The sequence below is a fragment of the Neophocaena asiaeorientalis genome, unplaced genomic scaffold (genome assembly GCF_003031525.2).
Source record: "Neophocaena asiaeorientalis asiaeorientalis breed wild unplaced genomic scaffold, Neophocaena_asiaeorientalis_V1.1 scaffold1247, whole genome shotgun sequence".
Taxonomy (NCBI): domain Eukaryota; kingdom Metazoa; phylum Chordata; class Mammalia; order Artiodactyla; family Phocoenidae; genus Neophocaena; species Neophocaena asiaeorientalis.
This window is the reverse complement of record NW_020174329.1, coordinates 196,413-213,537: the sequence shown is the minus strand read 5'-3', so window position 1 is coordinate 213,537 and position 17,125 is coordinate 196,413. Positions and strand designations below refer to the sequence as shown.

The 17,125-nt window shown below is 61.0% G+C and overlaps 1 protein-coding gene across 1 annotated transcript in view; it reads left to right on the top strand.

The window, feature by feature from the left end:
* ESPN (espin) overlaps positions 1-17,125 on the top strand; it is a 29,373-nt gene continuing 12,248 nt past the window's right edge. The window contains exons 1-7 of the mRNA XM_024756120.1: positions 1-51; positions 1,581-1,774; positions 12,046-12,232; positions 12,358-12,540; positions 12,689-12,820; positions 15,254-15,455; positions 16,837-17,108. Coding sequence (XP_024611888.1) covers positions 1-51; positions 1,581-1,774; positions 12,046-12,232; positions 12,358-12,540; positions 12,689-12,820; positions 15,254-15,455; positions 16,837-17,108 — 1,221 coding nt within the window. The remainder of the gene's footprint in view (positions 52-1,580; positions 1,775-12,045; positions 12,233-12,357; positions 12,541-12,688; positions 12,821-15,253; positions 15,456-16,836; positions 17,109-17,125) is intronic.

The window sequence follows — 17,125 nt, the reverse complement described above, 5'->3', positions numbered from 1 at the left end:
ATGACCCAGATCCGGGGCCCTGCTCAGCTCAGGGAGATAAGCAGCTTTAGGGTACGGGCCATAGCACGTGAGGCTCCTGGGGCCCACGTAGCTGTTGGAGCTTCGAGACAGGTCATAGGCCTGTGATTCTCTCCTTACTGCCACCCTCACCCAGAGGCGCAGAGCCATCAGGACCCCCTGGAGCCTCAGACCCACAATCCCCAAGGCCAGTGGGAAGTGAGGGCCTTTCTCAAGAGCTGGGGCGCAGGGCATACTTCACTATGGGCCTGTCTGGGTCACCTCTAGCCAGCCTTGTCCCCTGGGCTCAGGAGGACAAGCTGCAGCTGTCTCTGGTCTTCCCCAGGCATTCCACACACAGAGGAGTCTCAGCATTGTCCTCCGCTTCCTCTGGACTGTTTTCTCTGCCCCCCCTTCCTCCCTGCCTCTCTTCTTGCCCAACAGCCGGTCTGTTTGCCCCCCACCCCATAGCCCCTAACTGTGACCTCCCCGTCGTGCCCCTGGGCCCTGTTCCCTCTGTCCCCTCTTTTCCCTGCATTTCTTAGAGGAGCTTCAGAGGTTCTCATGCTACTGAGATTCACCTTCCTTAAGCTCAGGGTCTCTCCAGCACCCCCTGCCTCGGCCACACCTGTTCCCAAATGCCCTCTCTCTGGGCGGGGGCGGAGGTGGGCGTGCAGAGCAGCTTCCCTTCTCTGACGCCGGTAACCCGTGCCAGCCTCCACGGCTGCCCCACCCCCTTCCCCGAGCCCCTGCCCAGCTCCCTGCCCACCTCTCCGTCCCCCCACGTGCTTGGTGCTGGGAGCTCATTCTGTTCTAGAACCGGTGCCCACTGTCCCAAACTCCCAGCCTCTGAGTCCAGCCTTCTGGATGTCTGTCCGTCTTGGCCTGCAGGTCACATAAACAGCATTTGCCAAGCCCCTCCCGCAAGAGACACACACACCTGGATGTTCACGGAAGACTCATTCAACACTTCTGGGCCTAAACCATCATCCCCTTTGGGGTGCCTGGGAGGGGTCTTGCCCAAACCCTTCCCAGGGGCTGCCTCCATCCCACACGTACCACCACTGGCTGACTGCCCCGGCCTTGCCCACCAGTAGCCAGCGGCAAGGACATAGCCTGTTCGGGGCGGGGAGCTGGGAGCAGGGAGCCTGCTGGTGGTGGGGCAGTTCTCTGCACTGAGATTGGGTCATTGGACATGCGTCAACCCGGAGGCCTCTCCCTTTGTGAGACCTGGGGAGGAAGAGAGGGAGGAGGCAGGGGTTGGGCGCAGGGGCTGCTCCCCCGACCCCTGACAGCAGGGCCCAACAGCCCACTCTTCCTGGCCCAGCGGCTCCCTCAGGTGTCCCCTGAGCACCTGGGTGACAGGCAGGTGCTCCTGCTGGGGCGATGACAGCGTGCCCTGCGGGCCTCAGAAAGCCCAGCATGGATGGCACCGTGCTGCCGCTATGGACTGAGCTTCAAAGAGGGCCAGTTAGGTGCCCGAGGACAGAACTGCCCCAGTGGCTGGTGGGATGCAGGACGCGGTCCGAGCAGGGGGTGGGGGCAGGACCAGGCCTTAGGACTAATGGGCTCTCCTCCCACAGGACAGAGACAATTCTGGTGCCACAGTCCTGCACCTGGCTGCCCGCTTCGGCCACCCCGAGGTGGTGAACTGGCTGCTGCGTCACGGCGGTGGGGACCCCACCGTGGCCACAGACACAGGCGCCCTGCCTCTTCACTACGCCGCCGCCAAAGGAGACTTCCCCTCCCTGAGGCTCCTCGTCGGCCACCACCCTGAGTAAGGACCCTCCGCTTCGGGGGGCCTCTGGGTGGGGCGGGCCAGGGCTCTGGGGGGTGCCTGTAGTCGGCCGTGCCCCTCCAGCACGCCAGGGGAATTAGTGCTTCTGGGCCATCCCCGTGGCCAGGGGCCTGGCCAGAGACAGCTCCCACCGAAGCTGAAAGTTCTCCCCTCCTGGTGAGCAGACACAGGCCCCAGAGCCCTGCAAGCAGACACTCCCCCGGTACGAGCTGCACTCGAGCCGCAGCGGCTGTGCACGCAGACCCTTTGTTCGTCTCCAGGGTGCTTCCAGCCCGCAGCAGGTGGCCCTCCGGCTCTGATCTGTGCCAATCTGCAAGACTGTCCTAAGTGGGACGTAGGGGTGAAGAGCGTCTCCTCAAGCCCCAGTCAGGAAGGAGGGGGAGCCATGTCAGTTACCCAGCAGTGATGGGAGACGCCCCCTGCCAGACCCCCACCCTGCCTCCTGGGCCCTCAGCCCCCGCCCGTCAGAGGGCAGCTTGTCCTGTCCTGTGGCCAGCCAGCTCATTCCCACTCGCCAGGGGGATGGGGCTCCCGAACCTCCCCGGCCCTCGTGAGGAGAGCGGCTGGTCTGAGAACGCAGCTGAGCCCCAGGGTGGGGTGGGGTATGCAGAAGAATGGGGTTCACTGAAGAGCACGGGAGTCGTGGGGACGGGGTCCTGGGGGAGGGAGGGAGCCAGGTGCACCCAGAGGGAGGCAGGGGTCCTGGGGGAAAGCCACCCAGACCCTGTCTGAGGGAGTGGGACATCAGTGGCCCTGGGGACCCAACAGACCGGGGCTCTGCCTGGTGACCTTCGTCAGTTCAAGGGGGTACCTGGGAAATAAGTGGTGACAGAGGACCCAGCCTCAGGAGGAGAGCAGTCACAAGGCGGGAGGGTCTGTCCTTACCCCTGGCTCCACTCCTAAGGGCACCTGCCCGGCCACTGGGCACCAGGGAGCAGCAGGAGGCCAGCCTGGCCCCGTGGCCCGCTGGCAGCGTGGCTGCGTCTGGCAGCCCCTTGGGTGCAGGCATGCTGGTGTGGATACAGAGCAGCTCAAAGCCCCCAGGCCGGGACCAGGACGGCTGAGCCTGGCTCGTTCTTGCTAAGCAAGGGGTTCCCTGGTTTGATTCGTGTGAGACCAGCCGGGGGTCTCCTCACAGCCATCCCTGCCAGAGGCCACTGGGCACCACTCTGGCGTGAACCCTCTGCTCCTGGACAAGCTAAGGTCTGGGTCACACCAAAATCAGTGGGATTTCAAGGAGGAGGCCCCAAACACCTTCGAGTGCGGGCTCCCAACCTGCAGCCATCAGCACCCTGGGGGTCTGGTCGCAGACTCGACGTAGACTCCCCAGGTAGGGGCTGCCCCTGTGCGTGTCCCCACCCCCCACCCAGGTGGTTCTGACACCACCCCCTCACTTATCACTTATCACGGAGGACACTGGGGCCCTAAGAGGAGAGAGACGGGCGGTAGTCATCCTCTCGCACCCGCCGGCCTCCCCCATCACGCATGATGGGCCCCAGGAGGTCAGGCTGGTGGCCATGCCAACTTAGCTCCAATGGTGTGAACTGAGGGGGCTCTGCCCCGCCCCGGGAAGTGCTGGTGGGGGGCAGGGGTGAAGCCCCAGCCTGGCCCCTGAGCCCCTCCTCCCTGAGAAGTCTGGGGCCTAGGATGAGCCTCCATGGGCTGGGGTTCCAGCCTTAGGAAGGCTCTGGTTGTGCTGGGGACACCCTCGAAGGCTCAGGGCCGGGGGGACCCTGGTGCTCCCAGGCCAGGCTGTGGTGCTGGCCGTGATTGGGCCCTGGCACCAACTATGTGGCCACCAGCCCCCCGTGAATCTCAGGGAAGCGGACAGGAGGCCTGGGGCTCCGTTCCCACAGTGACGACGCGTGACCTGGCTGATAAGGAGGCGCTTTTGTGTGATTGCCAGGCTGGGCTCAGGCAGGAGGGGGTGCTGGGCATTGAGGTAGGGCCTGCTGGCGGGGGGCTTTGGGGGCCAGTGCCCACACCCTAACTCGGAAGTAGAGACTCATGCCCTCCAAGGCTGGGGACCCCAGGGCTGGGAGCTGGGGAGGGGCAGAGGTGCAGGCTGCCCCAGGCCACAGGGTGCAATCAGGGGACCCAGGCAGCCTAGCTTTAGAGGCCTCCGTTGCCCTGCTCTCCTGAGCCTCCCTGGCCTGCTGTGAAACACGGTGAATTATTCACAAGGGCTCAGCTCTCCCTGGCGGCAGGTGATGGAGGGAGAGCTCCTACCGCTGGGAAACCTGATCCTGCCCGGGAGGCTGTGGGCAGCCATGAGCCATGGCCATGACAAGCTACAGAGGCGCAGGAGGGCTGGGCGGCCTCCGGGGAGGGCCCAGCTAATGCTGGGCTGCACCTTGGGGAATTAGAAAGGACTGCAGGAACGGCCTGTACCCACTCACCCCTCCTCCAGTCTCTCCCAGTCCACTGGGCAAGTCTTCCCAGAGGCAGAGGAATTGCCACCGTGACCTCAGGGGCTGCTGCCCCATGGGACCCTCCCTCTGAGCCCCCTGGGGAAAAGAGTCCTTCAGCTAGAGGCACGGGGCCGGCAGGAACTGGGCTGGGGCTGTTTCAGGCCCTGGGTCTGAGGGAGGTAGAGTCAGGAGGGTCAGCCCTCCTGGCCAGGGACACTAGTGGCTGGAGGAGCAGAGCCACGAGTCCACGTCCCCATTTGGGGCTCAGAAGGGACAGGAGCAGGTAGCCCTCAGAGCTCCTGACCATCCTGCCAGCAGGGTCCTGGGGCCCAGGAACCATCTCACGCCTCGACCATGTGCTTGCTGGGGGCCTCAGTAAGCAGAGGGGAGCCCTGGGCTCAGCTGGGACCCTTAGGCCTGAGCACTGAGGCTGGGGAGGGCTGGGGGCAGGGCCCACCGTGGTCTACCAGTCATAGAGAGCTGGAAAACCAGTCTGCGCAAAGGTTTCGGACCAGCTCCCACCTGCTGAATGCCTCCTAGGGGTCTGACACCAAGCAGTAGTCTGAGCCTCACCTGCTACTAGGCAGTAGCTCTGTAATCAGCCCGTTTTACAGATTGACTCATCTAACTAATGTTTCTTGAGCACCTGCTCTGGGCCAGGCAATATTCCAAGTGTCAGGGGATACATCGGTGAACCAAACAGACAAATGTCCCTGCCTCATGGTGCTGCAGATACAGAAATGGTGTCTCCGAGAGGCTAACTGACCACCCGGGGTCCCACCAGCTCCCTGTGTGGCCTTGGCCAAACTGCATCTCCTCGCTGGGTCTGTCTCCCATTCCTGGGCCAGGCGCTCACCTCTGAGGGCCTTTTCAAGTTCACCTGGGTGGCCCCCTTTTCCTTCCTTACTGCCAAGCTTCATGGAGCCTGGCTCCTCCTGGGGCCCCGTGCAGCTGGAAGGGTTCAGGCAGCCCCTGCCTTGAACAGGAAACCTTAGCTGCTCACCTATTAGGGAGCCCCAGGCCTATGGCTCAGCTCCCCCTTAGAAGGCCTGGGCCTGGGGCTGCCCTTCCCTGCTGGGCACTTGTTGGTGTTCTGGGCAGCAGGGCCTGGGGGGAGCCACACTGGCACACTGGGGACCCTAACCCAGGTGGGGGCTCTGAGAAAGGAGGGGCCTGGTGGAGTCATGAGAAGCCCCTCTCAGTGGGGACAGCCTTCACCTCCACCGGTAACTCCTGGTCCAAGCCTGTCATGTCACTGGGGCTCCAGCTGGCCTCTCTGCCCTCCCCCTGCCCGCTTCCTGTCTGGCTGTGCCCACCTTGGAGACCACAAGTCAGATCCCCAGACCGGCCACAGGCTTCTCTCTCACAGACAGGGAAAGCTGCTTCCTCACAGCAGCGCAGAGGCCCTCCTCGCTCTGGCACCCCCGTACCTGACCTCCACCTCCTCTATGCTACCTCCTGGGCTTCCTGTTGCTCCTGCCCTCCGACCTTTGGCCTTTGTACAGGCCATTCCCACTGCCTCACTCTCTTCCCCAGAGAGCTCACAGCCGCTCCCTCCTCCCCTTCAAGGCTTTGCTCCATCTCCGCTTCTCAGTAAGGCCGGCCCCAGGCCTCCTTCAGATCAGCACCTGCCCCAAGAAGACACACGCCCTCCCTCCCAGGCTTCCTCTCCCGCCTCCTTTCCCCCACACCGCACCCTCATCGTTACCTGGCATTACTTTCTGTGCATCTCAGCACATCCTCTTACCGTCTGTCTTCCCGGGCAATGAGAACATCTCTTCTTCTTCCACATCCTGTATGCCCAGTGCCTGATACTCAGTAAATACTCGCTGAAGGACTGAGGAGTCTGGGATCCCTGGGTCTTGTCCGGCCCTGCAAGCAGCTCACTGCCCGTGACCTCAGACGGAACTCCCTTCTGGGCCTCCCAGGGCCCGTCTGGCAAACGGACCAGCTGAGGCCACGTGCGAGGAGGCATCACAGAGCTCCGGGCCTGGCTGCCCATCTCGCTCACTCCCACATTTATCCAGTCAACAATTAGCATCCACGTGTACCCTAAGTGCCCAGCCCCGCTAGCGTTAGGGATGTAGTGAGTCCTCACGGCTTCATGGAGACAACTTGGGGGGCTCCCAGGGGCAAAGAAGGAGCCAGGTCAAGGGCACATGTACACGCAGAGACGTTCTTGCTTATTTTCCAGTGTGTCGGGGTGTGTCCGGCAGCCCTGGTGGAACCAAGCTTGAGAGGGCAGGTCTCCACTGTTTTCAAGCTCTGCCCCGCCCTGGTGTGTGGCAGCCTCATGACATGTGTCCCTGGAATGCATAAAAAAAGTGCCAAGGCAATTCAAAGGGGACAAGTGCTACGAAGTGAAACGGGGTATTCGTAGGAAGTGGTTGGGGGGTTTCTTTAAATTGAGGGGGTCCAGGAAGGCCCCACTGAGGAGGTGAGAGCTGAATGGGAGAGGACCAGCCATGCCAAGACCTGGCCTGGGAGCGTTGCAGGTGGAACTGGCCGGGGCAGAAGCCTGAGGGGGGATCCCGCTTGGCTTCATCGCGAGCCAGGAGGGCCTGGAAGGCTGGGAGAATTGCAGACCAGAGTGAAGGCTTCTGGGGATATTCCAGGCTGGCTGATGGATTGGGTGTAAAGCTGGCTGTTCTAGAATCTTCCTCAAATCAGGGCTGCATTGCTTCACTGGGCCAGGCCTCATTTGGGTTCATTTCAAATAAGTCAGGAGGCGTGATTAGAGGATAAGGGAGGTAGAACCGCCAAAGCCTCCGAGTCTTTGTTCAGAGCGGACTTACCTCACAGCCAGATCTAATCCTTGTGGAGATCATCCCCTACCAGACCTCCCTTGGGGCAGAAATGATTGCCAGTGGGGAGGGCCACTGGAAATGCTGTTCTCTGACCGGAGTCTGCTTCTGTGGGCAGATCACTCCTTGTTCCTCGTGGCGACGGTCACAGTAAGGTGGCACCAATCTTGGACGGAGATTTCTATCAAACCTTTACAAGCATTCCATGTTTCTTTTGTGTCATCAGGGTGACTTGCTTAATAGTTACAGTTTGTCCATATCATCTTTGTTCCCAAGAGGAAGGAAAGTATCATTATGTGATGGTTGCTAGGGAGACGCAGACTTGTAAAGAACTCAAGGGTCAAGTGTTGCCAAAGACTCCTAGAGCTTGGACTCAAGGGAGGGTGGCCTGGTGTCCTTTACTGAAATGGGGACAGTAAGGGGGGAAGGTAGTTTGAGGGAGAGTGTGGAGAGATTTGCTCCATGTAAAGGCAGGTAAAGGGGAAATTCCCTGGCAGTCCAGTGGTTAGGACGCCTTGCTTTCACTGCCAAGGGCACAGGTCGATCCCTGGTCGGGGAACTAAGACCCCGAAAGCTGGGTGGCATGGCCAAAAAGTTTTTTGTTTTTTTTTTTTTTGCGGTACGCGGGCCTCTCACTGTTGTGGCCTCTCCCGTTGCGGAGCACAGGCTCCGGACGCACAGGCTCAGCGGCCATGGCTTGCGGGCCCAGCAGCTCTGCGGCATGTGGGATCTTTCCGAACTGGGGCATGAACCCGTGTCCCCTGCATTGGTAGGCGGACTCTCAACCACTGCGCCGCCAGGGAAGCCCCAAAAAGTTTTTTAATTTAAAAAAAAAAAAGGCAAGTAAAATTCAAGAAGCTGCTCAGTGCACAGATGGATGAGTGAGCTGTGAGCTGATGTAGGGGCCGCAGGTACTCCAGGTCCAAGCTGGGGGGTGAGCGGCATTGGGAACAGGTGACCTATAACCCTGGGAAGTAGATGACCTCACCAGGGGCAGAGTGTGTTTAGAAAGGAGGTCCTGGGGCACCCCAACATTTGGAGATTGGGCAAGGGTCGAGGGCCCATCAAGGGAGGCTGAGAAGGCCTGGTGTGTGCTTGTCCATAGCCAAGAGGAGCAGGTGTTCGGTGGGGTGAGGGGCGCCTGTTAGGGCGTGGCCACGGCAGTCTCGAGGCCGGTAGCTTGGAGGTGACGGTGTTGAGGCCCGAGGGACGGGTGAGGGGGCTGGCGGGTCAGGCTGTGGCAGCGGTACCAGGAAGCCAAGCCCTGCTTTCCCTGGGAGGAACCCTGCAATTTTCAAAGATTCCTCTTCTGTCTCTCACAAGAGGCTTGGAGAGGCAACAGTTGTGATGCCCATTTGCCATATGTGGAAACTGAGGCTGGGGGTGGTGGTGCTAGAGAACGCCCCGGGGCCCTGCACATTGAGCCACAGAGTTGGGGTGGTGGGTGGAGGCCAGGGCCAAGACTAGGGGCTGGGGCTGGACCGGTCACCCATGGCGTCACTATGGCTAGAACTCGATGGGTTGGAGCCGGGCGGGTCCTGAGGCCAGAGGTCTCCCGAGACCCCATCCCTCTGCTCTAGGCAGCGACTCTCCACAGCAGAAATGCTGCCTGGCCTGACCCATGCTTGTTGGGGCCTGGACACCCCAGGTCAGCAGTGCTCCCACAGAGGCACAGGGAGGAGGGATCCTAAAATACAGCGACGGTGCCAGGCCTTGCTGAGGGCTCTGCAAGCGTGTCTCAGCAACGATCATTATCCCCACGCGTGGACGGCTTTGTGAACAGAGATGGGAGGCAAGACACCACTTGTGGGTGGCACACACGCCAGGTCCTTCTCACACTGGGTCCCCCTCTGCCTCTCAAGTGATCCTAGCCCTCTGTGCCTCAGTTTCCTCATCTGTAAAAGGGGAACGATTCTGACACCTACCGGGTAAGGCCTTTAGGAGGAGTAGATAGAGACCATGTGTACTTCGCGCATCCCAGTGCTTGGCACAGAGCAGTTTGTTCAGCAGATGGTACCCACTGTCACTGTTATCCGTTATCGTCATCTCTACTACTATATAAATTCACTCTCTCTCCATCTAAATTCATTGATTTAAAGACTAGTGTTGGGAATTGCCTGGCGGTCCAGTGGTTAGGACTTGGCGCTTTCACAGCCAGGGCCCGGGTTCGATCCCTGGTCAGGGAACTAGGATCCCACAAGCGCCGCCAAAAAAAAAGAAAGAAAAGGACGAAATTCATTCATTTTCTTTGTTCCTGTGCATATATATATATATATATATGTTTGTTATCTTTTGGCCACGCTGCACAGCATACGGGATCTTAGTTCCCCAACCAGGGATTGAACCTGCACTCCCTGCATTGGAAGCATGGAGTCTTAACCCCTGGACCGCCAAGGAAGCCCCTCCTCCATATTTTTAGAGTTTACCCCAGTGCGTATGAGGGTGCCCATTCTTCTTGCCTCCAGGTCGACACAGAAGAAAGGAACAAGACCAGGACCCCCTTTCCCACACCGGCTCATCAGCACATCTGCCCCGTATTCTGGGGTCTCCCAGGCTGGGGGCTGTGACTCCCGTATGGGTTACTGAGCGCTCCCTCCGTACCAGGGACGCCAGCTGGGGTTGTCAGCCAGTGGCCTGGCAGGAGGCTGTGAGCACAGCTTCCCCCTCCTGCCCGGCTCCTGCTCTGTGCCAGCGCATCAGACCTCCTGAGACCTCCTCAGGCTGGCTGGGCACCCATGGGTCATGGATCCCAGCCAGGCAGGGTGGACTGGGAGAACAGGGCTGCCGGCAGATCCGGCGCCCTGAGCTACGAACACTGCCTCAGGCCTCCCCCGAGACAGCCCGGTGGGCCCTGGGAGGTGGCCCCTCCAGTCTCCAAGCCCCAGGACCCCAGCACTCGCTGCGCCTTGGTTACGGGGTGAATAATTCAGGCCATCGAGTGTCGGTCATGAAATATTAAACGGGCCGTTCCTGATGCACCAGCTTGTGAAAGTGGGAGGGGGGCAGTGCTGGCACCGGGGCGTGGAGGCCGGTGGCCGAGAGCCAGCGCGTTCCTGAGGTGCGGCGTGTGGGCGCGACCCTGTCTGCCTCTGTGCGCTGTGCTCGGCACACCACTGCGCCCCCGACACGGGTGCGGTATTGGCAGGCAGCCGGGCACCGTCCCAGACTCGGTGTCAGCCCCGAAGTGGCAGCTCTGTGCCTGAGGAGGGGCTGTTCCCACGTCAGGAGGACGAAGAGAGCCGGGGCTGCGTGCCTGGTGGGCGCTGCAAGCCGCCTGGGGTCAGGGGTCAGGCAAGTGGACAGGGATGGGGTTTTAGGGACAGGGAGAGGTCAGACGGGAGGGTCCGAGGGGTGTGTGCGAGCGAGGAGCCAAGTCGTGGGTGGCTGACAAGAGGGTGGGTGAGGGGGCAGATGGAGGAGGAGTGGGTGGCCTGGTGCCCACGTTACCGTACACGCGGCTGACACTTAGATGAGGGAGGGAGGGCGTGGGTGGTGGGGGTGGAGCGTGTGATCGAGGTCGTGAGCAAATAGATGGGAGAGGCGGGTGGGTGGGAGGATATGAAGTCGGACGAAGAACTGCGCTTCTTGGGGCCCAGAGGGCTGATCCAGCCCAGAGGGACTCAGCTCCGACTCCCTACCCCGCACCCTCTGTGTCCCAGACCCGCTGCGAGCTCCTCTGCCTGGGCCTAGATTGTGGCTCCACCTAGTGTCTGGATCTGGTAACTGCACCCTGGCATCCACACCCATTGTGAAGTCAGAAAAACTGAGGCTGAGCCAGTGGCAGGAACAGCTTCCCTATTTCCCAACAGCACTCTACTTCATGGGACTGATTCCCCAGTTAGGACCCTTCTGTGGGAGCTGGGGAGCAGGGATGGGGGGCAGTGACAGCTGCAAGCTAGGCCCGAGGGAAGGCTGAAGGAGTGAAGACATGGAATGGCCCTTCCCCCAATCCCTCTCCTCTCTCCCCTCGTTCCTGCTGTGCGTCCGGGCCTGCATCACACAGACGGATTGTGCTCCGGTGCCACTTACCAGCTGTGTGACCTTTGGCAAGTCACAGCCCCTGGGCCTCAACTGTCCCACTGCAAAATGGGGATGACAGTAGGACCTAAGTTAGGACATGCAGTGAGGACCTAACATGCACTGCATGTTAGGACATGCAGTGTGCTAGTGTCGTAGCGCAGGGGAGGTGCTCAGTGGACGGCGGCACCTGTCGTGTTACCAGGCTGATTTCAACCACAACCAGAATATTCCACTGAATTTTAATTTCAGATAAACAACGAATAATGGTTTAGTGTATGCACATCCCATGCCACATTGGGGGTAGACTTACACTAGAAAATTATTTGTTGTTTATCTGAAATTCAGATCGTAACTGGGCATCCTGTGTTTTACCTGGTGACACTACCACTCTGCCTTCTGGGAATTCAGTCTTCTGGGGGCGGCAGAGGCCAAAATAAGTTATGATCGAGCATGACAGGTGGCCCACGGAGTGAGCCCAGGGCAGAGTATGAGGCACAGAGGTGGGAAAGGCCTGTTCTGCTGGAGAAATCAGGGCAGGCCTCATGAAGGAGGGATCTGTACCGAGTCTTCAAGAGAGACGGGAAGGGCATTCCAGACAGAGGGGGGACATGATCAAAGGTACAGAGGTCCGACAGCAGGTGTGAGGACTCACACTGACTGTGGGTCAGTGTGGCTGAAAAGGTAGGGGGAGGCCAGGTCACCGCATCCCTGTAGATCTTGGTAAAAAGGTGGGCTATTTACTGAGGGCAGAGACTAGCTCAGTCGGATGTGCATTGCAGAAAGAAGGCTGCCGGGGGGAGGTGGGGAGCAAGCCAGAGGGCCCCCCCCCCACACCCAGGGAGGCTGGCACAAGACTGAGTCCAGAGGGAGTTGGGCAGCCGGGTCCAGCCACTAGATTTTTTTCCAACCCACCCTCCCAGCCCTCCAGAGCTCCCCGGAAGCGGGTGAGGGGTGAAGAAAGCTTTGGAGGGGGACGGGCACTGAAATCCCGCGGTGGGTGCTGCGTCTTCCGCAGGGGAGTGAATGCCCAAACCAAGAACGGTGCCACGCCCCTGTACCTGGCGTGCCAGGAGGGCCACCTGGAGGTGACGCAGTACCTGGTGCAGGAGTGCGGCGCGGACCCGCACCTGAGCGCCCACGACGGCATGACCCCGCTGCACGCCGCGGCGCAGATGGGCCACAGCCCGGTCATCGTGTGGCTGGTGAGCTCGGGGACAGGTCGGGGTTGGGGCCCGGGAGAGGCGGGGCCTGTACGGGACGGGGGCGGGGCCAAGAGGGGCCTGGCGCCCAGCCCCCGCCCCTCTGTGCTCCGTCCCCTACCCCCCAGGTGAGCTGCACCGACGTAAGCCTGTCGGAGCAGGACAAGGACGGCGCCACGGCCATGCATTTCGCGGCGAGCCGCGGTCACGCCAAAGTGCTCAGCTGGCTCCTGCTGCACGGCGGCGAGATCTCGGCCGACCTGTGGGGCGGGACCCCGCTGCATGACGCCGCCGAGAACGGGGAGCTGGAGGTGAGGGCGGGCCGGGGGCGTGGCCGGGAGGCCGGGCGAGCGCGGGAGGGGCGGGCGCCCTCTGCTGGCGCCGCGCTCTCAGCACAGCGCTGCCCAGGCGCCGGGGTCCCGGCTGTCGGCCGGGGGTCCTCACTGCGCGCCCCTGCAGTGCTGCCAGATCCTGGTAGTGAACGGCGCGGAGCTGGACGTCCGCGACCGCGACGGGTACACGGCCGCCGACCTCGCGGACTACAACGGCCACAGCCACTGCACCCGCTACCTGCGCACCGTGGAGAACCTGGTACGCCCCGGGCGCTGCTCCCCCGCGTTACTGCATTCCCCCCACAGCTTGCCCCCACCTCCCCGCAGGGGTAGGTGTTGTTACCCTTTTTACCACGGAGGAAGCTGAGGTTCAGGGAAGTGAATGAAGCCCCTTGCCCGGGGTCACAGGAGTAAGTGCCCTAGACCACTACCCCACGTGACCTCTCAGGCCAGAACCACTGACCATTGGGGAGTGAGGGTGTGCAGGCAGAAATATCGAGGGAAGGAGGACCAGCCTCGTCCTGATGAGAACCAAGGCTCGGAGAAACAACGACACTTACACACCAGTGGGAACAGTAAAGTGCATTCACCTGCCCACAGGTATTAACTAGCTCATTTTACTCTCACCACCACACTCTGAGGTAGGGAGTGCTCGTATCCCCATTTCACAGGTGAGTAAACTGAGTCTCGGGGAGACCCAGTCATTAAATGGTGGAGCCCTGGTGTCCGGGCCTGAAGCTACCTCTCTTCACCACTACTCTGTATGTTTGCTCACCGCGTGGCTACTTCATGATTGAAAACCTGTGTTAGTGTTTTCAAATTATTTTATTATGGTTACAAAGCCATGAAGGAACCCACTAGGACTTGAGCGCAGATGTGGGTCCTGGGCTCTGGTTCCTCTGGCGCAACGTCTGCTTTGGCGCAGGAGGGAGGAAAGAGGGCTGGCTTCACAGGCATCTTCAGAAGTGGGGCAGCCTGGCCACGAGAGGGGCTGCGGAATGAGGCTGGAGGAGAGAAGGCCGATGACCCCCTGCCCAGAGCATTGTCTGCCCTGTCGTCGAGCATACGGAGGCACCCTGGTTCTGGGGACTCCAGAGCACAGCAAGGCCCAGGGATCAGAGATGGCATCTGGCCCCAAGGAAGAACTCCCTCCAGAAAGGGCCATCCGGAGAAAGTAGGGGTCCACAGAGCCCCAGCGCCCTCTGGCGCCCCCTGATGGAGGCTTTAGCTTCAGGCAATGAGCAAACAAGCACCATTCCTTGAATTCTGACCCCGGTAAGGTACCCTACCCTGCCTAGTGCTTTACGATGTAATCTCAGTTCATCTTCACAGTGAATTAACACTAACAGCTGACACATACGGCATTTACTGGCTACCATGCCCTGGCACTTCACTAACTTTGAAAATCTTTGTTATAACCTAACGGGGCAGGCAGTACGGTTATACGCATTAACAGATGAAGAAACTCAGGTACAGACAGAAAGGACAAGTGATGGAAAGGTCATGTAGCTAGTAAGTGGAGGAGATGAAATTTGAAGCCATCCCCCCAGGCTGCAAAGCCTTTGCCCCTAACCTCTGTTAGGGCTGGGCAAGTACCCACCTCAGCCAGCCAAGGAGAGAGCATGTTCAGGCTGCCCCCCGCCCAAGCCCAGCTCCTATGGCTCCCCTTGTCTCAGGGGTTAGGCAGCAGGGCCTGGCCCCCCCGAACTGGGTGGAGTGTGGAGCACCTGGCCCCCTCACAAGGCGGGCCCAGCTGCGGCAGTGACGGATTCAAGCCATGGAGGACACTGGCCCAGAAAAGGCAAACACTCCCGCAGAGCCCCTAATTACGGGGCCAATGAGCATGGCCGCTTACCAGCCGTTACCTGGTGCCAGGCCTGCCTTCCGTTCCCGGGAGACCTGTGACAGTTCTCAGGCAGGGAGGAGCTGGCCTGGGCAGCAGGCAGCAAGCAGGCGAGCCGCAGCCTTGCCGGCAGCAGGGCCAGCATGGGCAACGTAAGCATGGCCCCCACCCCAGCCCGCTCCCAGGAGGGAGGGTCAGGCCTGTGGGCAGGAGAGAGGCAGTGGTGGGGGATGGCTGAGCTCAGGTTGCCCCCGCCCCAGCTCAGCTGGGCCACCCCGGGCCCCATCCTTTCCCCAAAGGCCCCATCAGGAGACGGGGGCTAGGCTCCTGTTGGGATTCCTTGCCGTCTCTCCGGCAAGGAGAGACAGCGTGGTTGCTGGCCAGGTCGGGAGTTCAGTCTTTCCTGCAAGTTGGAGGTGCCGTGCACCCCTCCCCTATCCCCAGCTGCTGCAAATGCTCCCACCCGCTGCAGCAGCGCCGGTGCCTCCTCGCCACGCTGGAGCCTGGCCCTCTGCCCATTGATGAGAAAGGAGTAAGGCTGGTGCTGTGGCCGCCCTCGCTTGGGGTCCAGCCCAGCGTGCTCTCTCTCTTCTGAGCAGAGCCTCTCAACCCCGCTGAGCAGAGACCAGCCAGGGCTGGGAGTTTCCCAGGAATCCGTGGTCCTGCCGCTGCGGGGCTGGGTTTGAATCTTAGCCTGGGAAGAACCTGAGAGATGATGGGGAAGGGAGCCCAGAGAGGGAAGTGGCTTGACCGAGGTCACACAGCGAGGGTGTGCCTGAGCAGGACCCTGGCCCAGGGTGTGCTGGTCTTTGGAGCGGGGTTGCCCTCACAGCCCCCTCTCCCGCTCAGAGCGTGGAGCACCGTGTGCTGTCACGGGATCCATCCGCTGACCTGGAGACCAAGCAGCCTGACTCGGGCATGTCCTCACCCAACACCACCACGTCGGTCCAGCCACCGAACTTTGACCTCAGCTCGCCGGCCAGCACCCTGTCCAACTACGGGTCCTGCTCCTCCAGCCACTCCAGCATCAAGGGCCGGCGCCCCCCGCGTGGTGAGTGGGCCTGGGGAGAGGGGGGAGGGAGAGCCAACTGGAGCCAGACCACTGCGCCCTGAGGACCATCCCTGAGCCCACTCTGCCCGCAGCTGACACTGGAGGCTGCCCAGGTCACCAGGAGGGCTGGTTCTGTGGAGGACAGGTGACACTCAGGCTTGTGGGTGTCCATCACAGACATGCCCGTACATCCACAGGTACCCTCCCGCCAACAAAAGCTGCATGCAGCCCACACGCAATTCAGTATCCTCACTCACACACGAAATGTTCCCCAGACGTCACACACCTGCCCACACTCGAGTGCACACCTACACACGTGTACACACAACACACAGGTATGAATGCACGACCACACGTACAGAACCATACAGACACCTACGCTACACGTACAGGACCATACAGACAGACACCTACGCTACACGTACAGAACCATACAGACACCTACGCTACACGTGCAGAACCATACAGACACCTACGCTACACGTACAGAACCATACAGACACCTACGCTACACGTACAGAACCATACAGACACCTACGCTACATGTACAGAACCATACAGACACCTACGCTACATGTGCGCGCTCCTGCACCCCAGGTCCACAGACCAATGCAAACACATTCACAAGTACAAAGAAGGGCTTCCCTGGTGGCGCAGTGGTTGAGAGTCCGCCTGCCAATGCAGGGGACACGGGTTCGTGCCCCGTTCCGGGAGGATCCCACATGCCGCGGAGCGGCTGTGCCCGTGAGCCATGGCCGCTGAGCCTGCGCGTCCGGAGCCTGTGCTCCGCAACGGGAGAGGCCACAACAGTGAGAGGCCCGCGTACCGCAAAAAAAATAAAAATAAAAAATAAGTACAAAGAAGCACGTACACACATTCAGGAACATACACGAATGCACACTCAGGCAGAAGCCAGGCACACATGTTCACACATGCTGACCACGCCCTGAGCTTAGGTGTCTGTCCACCTGCGATGCCTGCTTTACGCCGCCAGGTGGCGGCCTGCAGAGCTGCTGGGCCCCTGCAAAGATGCGGTGTGGCCGTCGGTACCCGCGCCGCCTGCCCGGCCACATCTGCCCCGAGGAGCCACCCCTCCACCCTCCAGGTGGCTGTGCTCCACAGCCCTGTCTTGGAGCCCGCGGCCCCCTGCCAGTTCCGCTCAAACCTGAGCACAGGCCTTTCCCCAACGAGTGCAGGGCTGCAGGTGGGCAGGGCCAGGGCGAGCGTGGGCCCGGTCCTGCGGGGCCCACGGTGGGGCCGTGTCAGTCTGCACCCGGAGCCTGCCTGCTCCCGTGGCAGGTTTTTTCCGGGCAGGAGGGGGTCTTGGGCCTGGGGGCAGCCTCTTTGCAAACTCGCAAACCCAGCCTTCCCTCTGTCCCAGGGCTTCCCAGCACGAGAGCTGCAGACATACAGAGCTACATGGACATGCTGAGCCCAGAGCCGGGCCTGCCCCGGAGCAGGATGGAGAGACCCAAAGCACCACCGCCACCACCTAGCTTCCCTCCACCATTCTCACCCCCAGGCACCCAGATGCCCCCACCCCCGCCAGGCTACCCAGCTCCCAAGCCCCCCGCGGGGCTACAAGCAGCTGACATCTACATGCAGACGAAGAACAAACTCCGCCATGTGGAGACCGAGGCCTTCAAGAAGGAGGTAGTGAACCCTCCCCA